The 8,205-nt window shown below is 34.9% G+C and overlaps 1 protein-coding gene and 2 long non-coding RNA genes across 3 annotated transcripts; all 3 read right to left on the bottom strand.

The window, feature by feature from the left end:
• Positions 1-1,627: 1,627 nt before the first annotated feature.
• LOC133679974 (uncharacterized) lies at positions 1,628-3,406 on the bottom strand. Its single transcript, XR_009836254.1, has 2 exons — positions 2,951-3,406; positions 1,628-1,780 (listed from the first exon to the last, which is right to left on the bottom strand). It is a non-coding gene; the product is annotated as an uncharacterized LOC133679974 (long non-coding RNA).
• Positions 3,407-3,415: 9 nt separating this feature from the next.
• Positions 3,416-5,930, bottom strand: LOC133679137 (uncharacterized). Its single transcript, XR_009836111.1, has 3 exons — positions 5,509-5,930; positions 4,958-5,099; positions 3,416-4,865 (listed from the first exon to the last, which is right to left on the bottom strand). It is a non-coding gene; the product is annotated as an uncharacterized LOC133679137 (long non-coding RNA).
• Positions 5,931-6,446: 516 nt separating this feature from the next.
• LOC133679882 (uncharacterized) lies at positions 6,447-7,625 on the bottom strand. Its single transcript, XM_062102609.1, has 2 exons — positions 6,825-7,625; positions 6,447-6,634 (listed from the first exon to the last, which is right to left on the bottom strand). Exon 1 carries the CDS (start codon positions 7,500-7,502, stop codon positions 7,047-7,049), a length of 456 nt encoding a protein of 151 aa, XP_061958593.1. The 5' UTR covers positions 7,503-7,625; the 3' UTR covers positions 6,447-6,634; positions 6,825-7,046.
• Positions 7,626-8,205: the final 580 nt, after the last annotated feature.

Genomic DNA, 8,205 nt, shown 5'->3' with positions numbered 1-8,205 from the left:
AAAATTGTTGAGGGGCAGTACTGTTTAATTATGGGTTTAGCTAACTGTAGCTAAAAAGTACTTGTTTAGAATGTTTTAATTTTTATTTGGGAATGGACAAGTAATTATTTGTAGTGTAATTCTCGTAATGTATTAATTATTACAAGCCTGATATTAATATATTATAATAGGATTCAAATCCATTTGTTAAATGTACCCATCAAACTCAAGATAAACATGTATGTTTTAACACATGTTGTAAATAATTATTGTTTTCTCTCGCCGTCACTAAATTCAAAATTGACCTCGTTTTCTTCTTGACGTACCAGTATATTTCATACACACTCATTAACATGATCATGATCTAAAATGCATAAATTTAATAGAATATGAAATTTATGTGATGCAGGTATAATTACGGGTCTAGTAAAATATCAAATCTAACACTTTTAAACTTAGCTATATGCTCAACTCAAATGCCTATAAATATAAATGCCTATAAATGTAAATGTGACAAAATACTTCATCACAGTTAATAAATTTATAGTGTATTTAAAAATATGGTTATTTTTTAAAGTGTTTTTCACTCAAAAATATATTATAATAATTTTTTATTTTTTAAAAATTATTTTTGACATTAATACATTAATATATCTAAAAATATCAAAAAAATATAAATATAAAATATAAAATATAAAATATTTTTAAAACACAAAAAACATATATTCCTTGAATTTTGTATGCGTGGCATGCCTATTAGGAGATTTCATTCCCAACTTAAGTTCCCGCTTCGTAGTCATGATTTTGGCTTCTGGTTTCACATATACCTCAAAACTCACCGAGCGGTCAAGTACATGTTTTACTGAACTAACAACTCCATAATATTAGAAAATTTGTCCAAATTTGACTTTGGAATTCACGATGAAGATTTAATCAATGACTTGTGATCAAGACAGGGAAAGGTAACAACCACTTCTTTCTCAATGGGTCGGTCCATTCTTGCAAGGACTTTTTTTAAATTGCACCTCTATTTTTCCTAGCCAACTTTCAATTTCATATTTGCATGCTCGACAATGGCATGCGTGGTAAAAAAAAAAAAAAAAACTAGCAGACCCTAGCAGTATACGTGACAGTGCCAGTGCACATTTCAAATCTGACCCTGGATAATTCTCCAAGAAATAAATAAGGTGTTGTATATGATACGTGCATTCTCACTGCATCATTCAACAGAATTTAAATGAGGCTTTAAATATTATGATCGCTATTTGATGTATTTTTTTTAAAAAAATATTTTAAAAAATAATTATTCTAATACTTTCAAATAATAGTACATTCTACTCTAATTCTATTATTTTTTATTCATTTTTTTTTTTCAATCACATATAATTTTTTTTATACTTGTTAAAAAATTAATTCAACTCAAAATTTTAAGTTTTTAGGTGAGATCTCAAGATATGATTTCTATTATTTTACAACATACCCCCTTAAGTAAAAGCTCTTTAAACTTAAAACTTGCATAAGCTCATATTATCTCGTGTTTAATTTTTATCAAAGAAATAGAAATGGTGAGATTCGAACTTGTGATTGCTTGATCATCAAGGCTTTGATACCATGTTAAAGAACCAATTTAACCCAAAAACTTAAACTATTAGATAAAATTCTAAGATATAATTTATATTATTCTAAAACAATACTGAACAAACAAAAACACGAGTAGAAGAAGAAAAAATTGCTCGCTACAGGAAGCCAGAACTCTAGTAGCATTCTTGCCTCCATCCAGACTAATTGGGCTCAACTCTCCCTGGGAACCAAGAAAAAAAGTTGGCTTTGTTGATTGAATATAATGGAGAATTCATAATGCAATACAGCTAATATTGATTGACTAGAGAATTTAATAAGGTAGCTGAAATGCGTTTTCCCAGCAAGAACACCTCGTATGATCATCAAACTGCCATCTCTTTTCTTTTTTTATTCAATCAAACTGCCATCTATTCATTTATTTAGAAGAAACACACGTGCAAGGGATGCAAAACCACGTAAGAGTCAGGTGCTTATCTGCCCAAAAGAGTCATAAATGGAGGTACAAGAGACCATCCTTAATAGTTCATCAGCTCACAGGATACTAGGCAACAGAATCGAGAACAGAATGCAGCAGAATAGATGTAGTAACTCGGGTAAGATAGTAAGAATTCACTCTATTCAATTACCCAGAATGAGAAACTAGAGCAAGAACGGAAAATGGAACATGAGAAACAAGCATATTTATGCTCAGATTTTTGAGTTTGCAAGGAGAAATCCAATTTGAAGATAGTTTTCAAATTTTAATAAATTGTAGCATGCCTCCCAAATTGAGGGGCTTAAATTTCAAGCCCTAATTAAAAGAGAATTCAAAACAGTTTGCAAAATATTAAAAGAAAAACCTCAATCAGATGGCAAGCAACTTCTTGCTTTTTTTGGTACCAGATGCCACTATCAGGGCAAGCATGTCTAAACTTTCTTCAAGTTAAAAATGCTCTCAGCGGTCAGAGTCCAACTCACGACATCCCATGCCGTGCAAAAATTATGAAAAAAAAAAAAAAAACAATAGACTTTGGAAAGCATGTGCAACATATAAATGCTTTATCTTCCAAAATTATTCATAAAATCATAGCATCTGCCGACCATAATTATGCATTTTGCAAAATGTACCTCCAAGTCATGCCCTAGCGCTGAACACTAAAATGAAGCATTTATAATCCAACTTAACTTGCCTCTGGATAAAACAACAAAGATAAAATGAGATTCACGTTGCTTTCCAAATCTTAGTTTATTATACATAGTGCCAAGTGTAGATTATTATAAGGTCTGAGTTTAAACTGGATTGAACAGGACGAGATCACTTTCTAGTGTGAATCAGACTTGCCAAAGACACATCAAATCTGAGAGATTCTAAGAGTAGCAGGGTGTGAGATTCACGTTGTGAAAAGCTTACTTGCAAATGTAATTAAGAACTCGATGCTACTGGGTGTCGGACCACAGCATTAGATTTGCCAAAAGTGCCATTGTTGCAGTTTCAACACCTAGGCGATGCGGTCCAGGACCAACAGCTATTGCGCTTGCTTCCATCACCCAGTTCACTTCTTTCTCTGTGAAGTCTAAAGCATGCATCGATGTAAATCCACACCAATTAACTTTATTTTCTAAAAGCGATGAGGAATTTGAATCTAAATTTAAGCATTTTAGTTAAGAATACTGTTTCATCAAAATATCATCAAATCGTCGCTATCTGTCAAAACAAGAGTTCTAGACTATAAAATTTGTGAAATCAAGATTACAAAATTCGTATTATTTATGCAACTCAATCCAAGAACATGGATATGGTAGGTATGAGGCAAGTGATTAGCAGACAACACAAATACTTTCTGATAGTGATCAGTGAAAAGAGGGGATTCAAAGAAAGAATCATTGAAGTACATATATCTCATGACATATCTTAGAATCATTGAAGTACATATATCTCATGACATATCTTATACATTTTATAATGTAGTGAAATCTGAAACACATAGAAGCCATGGGATAACTTTTTGAAATAAACGGGTGAAGGGGACTGAGGGAACAGTGCATGGCAACCATCACAACATAACAGAGTTATTATGCCACGAGATACAGACACTAATTCAATCAATATTTTTTAAAAAAAACATAAGCTCCTCCCAACAAATTAAACCAACTGACAACATATTTAAAATAAAAACAAAAATAATATACACTAACATACCGTGTAGCTTTCGCCCATACATGCAGCAGAAGAAAATTATGATGAATAGGAACTAACATAGGAAGTGTACTAACCCCCTTCCGGTCCCACTATCGTCAATCCACTTGATTCTTTTCTTGATGAAGTCAATACACTAACAACAGGAGTAGCTTCTGCTGTTGCCAGAAAACATAGCTTTGACTGGGCAAGCTATATAACCCAAAAAAAAAGAAAAAGGTCAAGCTCAGCATAGTAGGGATAGATGAAGAGAAGAATGTCCACGTATTTTCAAACATTCCTTTTCCCGTGGTCAGTGTAGGAGATGGCCAACTCCTGACCAATAAACAATGCATTTTCTTCAAAGAGAGAGTGTTCTTGATTGTTGTCCAGGATTTGATTTATGGCTGATTTGGTCTAGTTACTCTTTTATGATTTACTAAATCCTGGGTATTTATGGGACATATGACAGGTTGTGTTATGTTATCAGGCCTTGATCATGGTCTTCGCCAATGTCATCAGGAATTTGATAAAAAAAAAAAGAGTAAAAAAAAACATCAAACTCATGGAATGAGTGGTAAGGAATCTGACTTGGATGGTTCCCTTTCCCTTCAGTTATAGCACTGGAATATCTTAACCCACCAAAAAAGCTCCACAAACACTGTTAAATCTATCCTCCTTGAGCCAAGATGCTGGTCATCTTCATTAGAGGCAAAAGGCCAACAACTTTGGTTGGAGGATTTAGAATTATTTCACTCAACTGCTGACCTAGTATAGAGGTAAGGTTAAAAGAAAATTAACAAATTACTTTTTATCAGAGAGTCAAAATTAAATTGATAAGAACCTCCACATCCCAAGGAAAATTTATCACAGGAGCAATTATTTACTCTGTTTTGTACTTGCTGCCAAAATGACATGTCACAGCCTGTCTACTCGGTTTTCTGAGATTGATAGAGAACGTTCTGTCAGCAGAGGGGTCACACTATGGGCTCCAAGTTCCCAAGGAGAGAAAATTAGAGGACTCAACAATTACAAAAGAAAAGGGAATAAAATGGCTATAATTTTAAGCAGAAATGTTTTTCATTTGTGCATTTAAGACATACCGCGCATTTCTCAACAAGCCATTCAGCTCGATCACCCTTTAGAGTACCTAAAGGAGAAGGATGTGAAAATGTGATGACAGAGATGAGTTTAAAAGACCGTGTCCAATTGCTTTCTGCACAGATTCTTACTCAAACTCACCAGATGCTGCAAATACATGCCACTTTGTGTGCTCTGATCGGAGGAACTAATTTTGGATCTTCCAATGCCACAAAATCAAGTCCAGGACGATCAATTCTCTCTATGCACCCTTCTATTAAACCTCCTTTCCCATTGAAGAGATCTACCCTTGCATTGAATTGTTTGGAAAATCACAATTTTTTAAGAGGCAGAAAACCGTAAATGTTTGAGATTAAAAGCAAGCATGCTTGTGTTCCACTTAATTTTTTTTGCCAGCGCAGAGCTCAAACCATTTGGATTATCTGAAACGTAACAATACGAACAAAACTAGCATTATAATGATGTAAACGCATTTACAAAACAAATTTGAGAAAACCCTGCTGTCTATAATGATAAAGAATACAGCAGCAGCAGCAGCAGTTAAACGACCTCCCAACCATAGCACAACTACAGACATTAAAACTTCAAAAGTGACCTTGATATACTGATGAGAAACCTCAAATCATCTTAATAAGCACTAATAATGTCAATAAATGCAAGTGTCTAGCTAGTAATAATGATTAAAGGGGGACCTCTCATTCGTGTGCTCAATCTCAAAGCTTTAGTCATATGCCTGAATTCATCGCCTTATACACGAATGACACCACTAGCTTGTCAATGAAGACACTTTTGATGGCATCATCCCTTTCATTACTGTCATTATTTATGCCATATTTACTATCATAATCATCATCAAAATAAAATAATACAAATTCTTATCTATCTCATCATAAACAACATCACTAAAACCAACCAATGAATCCCCTGACCCGTAGAGTATCGGCAAACTCGAAGAGTTCTATCCAAAAACTCAAGTCTATGTAGTATTCAGCCCATTCACAAGGTTAAACTTCTCCGCTTGTCTATGATATGGGTTCTTAGAACTAGATATGAAGATGGATGCATCACTCCACTCATGATCTTTCAGATCCCAATCCACTAATTAACAGGTCGAATCCTCAACTTGCCTTTGAAAATTCTCAATCACCAAGATCTGAACATTTTTTAGTGTAACAACTAACAAGTATAAGTGACTATTTGGAAGTATGTTTCAAACTGTATTTTGATCTATTTTAAAAATGTATTTGTCTTGAAAAAAAAATGGGGATAGTTGTATTGGCCAGTGCACACAAATTATGTAGCCATCGCCTTAACTGAAGTTCCTTTTCTCTTAATTCGCTTTAATTGAACGGGTTTTTTTTTATATAAAAAAAAATAAAGATTTGATTCTAGAAGTAGTCTAGTAATTTGGCATAGATTATACACCATGAAATCATCGGCTGGTTCGTGGGCTAGGATTTAAGGGTAGGCCATAGGTTTCGGAGCTTGAAGTCCAGGGCGACCCAAAAGGCCCAGCCCAAATGAGCTCTCTTGTTGTTAATAATAATAGTAATACAAAGTTTCACATCTAAACATCGTTTATAACTAGTTTGCTTGTTTCTTATCCTGTAAGACTACGAGAATACCAAAATTAAACAAAAGCATTCGATAAATCCACAAAGCCCTGAAACAAATAAATTACCCACCATCATAAATGTGGTCTCTATTCTCGTTCAATAAGCTGGTCAAGTGTTTTTGGCATGCTTGCAAGGTGTTTGTCAAAATGGCAGAACCATTATCTGTTGTCTAATCCAAGCGCCTTGGCCAAATGATTTTGCCCTGGTAAGAAATATACACCTGAATACTCAACTTTGGATAATTATCTAATATTTGATTGCAAGTTAATGGCTTGTTAATCTGAATTGGAGCTTGTTGGGCCATATTTTAGGGCGTGCATGGTATCAATTCCCCTGCAAAGCAAGCAATTACCAAACATTAAAACAAAAGTACCTTTACATTATGCACTTACATATACAATGCCAAAAGTCGAGAGAATGGCAACGAACAGGCACTGCTTGCTTTTCTTTCTTTCCTTTTTCCCCAAAAAGAGCCTTAAACATCTAAGACTAATTAGATGATACTGATATCTAGGAACAAGCAGTTTAACATTAGCACCATACTTCAACAAAAACTAAACATAGCACACATCTAAGACTTAATTACATAAACCAAAATCCACCATCTGCCGCTCCTACTCATCAACATCATCACCACTGTCATCCTTTCCATCCCCTTCAAACCCACCTCCCAACTCACAAACTCTCTCCCAAACCTCCTTTGAAACCGGCACAACTGACAATCTAGGTTGCCTAAACAATTGAAAACCCTTTAACCCTTCATCACCCTTCAATTCCTTCAAATCCAATGGCCTTCTCATCTCCCCCACTGCTTTGACATCCACCACTCCTTCGCCACCCTCATCATACCATTCTCTCACCACTGTAACCACACCAACAACACGTCGCGCGTTGGACCCAGAGTGGTAGAAGAAGCAAAGATCATTGAGTTTCATGGCCTTGAGGTTCTTCTGGGCTTGCTTATTTTTTACCCCATCCCAATTGGATATGCCTCCATTGGAGGCTTGATCATCCCATGACCACTCTCCTGGCTCGGTTTTGAGAAGCCAATGTTGCTTTTCTTTCCCCATTTTTATGGTTTTCTTTTTGAAGATTTGGGGAAGGATTTTCTTTTGTAGGGATTCGAGGGGGGTGTTTTGGAGGGAAGATGGACAGATTAGTTAATTTGTGGCGGGAAATATACTGTTTTGGCGCCAGTAAATGTATATGTAATCTTTCGACATGTAGCAAAGTAGTCTAGACTTATTAATTTATTATAGGATTAAGGCCTTGCCTTTTTTGCTCTTGGGGCATGCATATTTGTGGACCTTAAACTGGACTGATGCCCATACTTTCTGTTAGGCCCATTAAATCAATGAAATTTCTAGTCCTGCTACTTGTTTTGTTAAAAATAAATGGTGTCTTACTGTTTATGATTATGGCAAGCAGTAGGCAGCAGGAGGTTTTTTTTTTTTTCCCCCTGGGAGATAGCAATGGTCAATGGCAAAAAAAACAAAAAAGTAGAAAGACCAATGGTATTATCGTTACCATTGCTTAATGTTCAATTTCTTGATGCAACTTCAGCTAACATTTCTGAGTTATAAACTCATGGTATTAATACACAAGAATGCAGCATGAAAGTATCCTAAAATTAATCTCATTTTTAAATGGGATGGAACCAAATTCTGATAGAATGCTGAACGCGTACCCATAATTGTATAAATGATGGCAATGTTAATACCTTGACTTTTTGGCATAAATGATAATACCTAGACAAAGTACTAGGGAACTAAC

The sequence above is a fragment of the Populus nigra genome, chromosome 19 (assembly GCF_951802175.1).
Source record: "Populus nigra chromosome 19, ddPopNigr1.1, whole genome shotgun sequence".
Classification (NCBI taxonomy): domain Eukaryota; kingdom Viridiplantae; phylum Streptophyta; class Magnoliopsida; order Malpighiales; family Salicaceae; genus Populus; species Populus nigra.
Note: the sequence above shows the minus strand (reverse complement) of the source record. Positions and strands in the feature narration are given on the sequence as shown.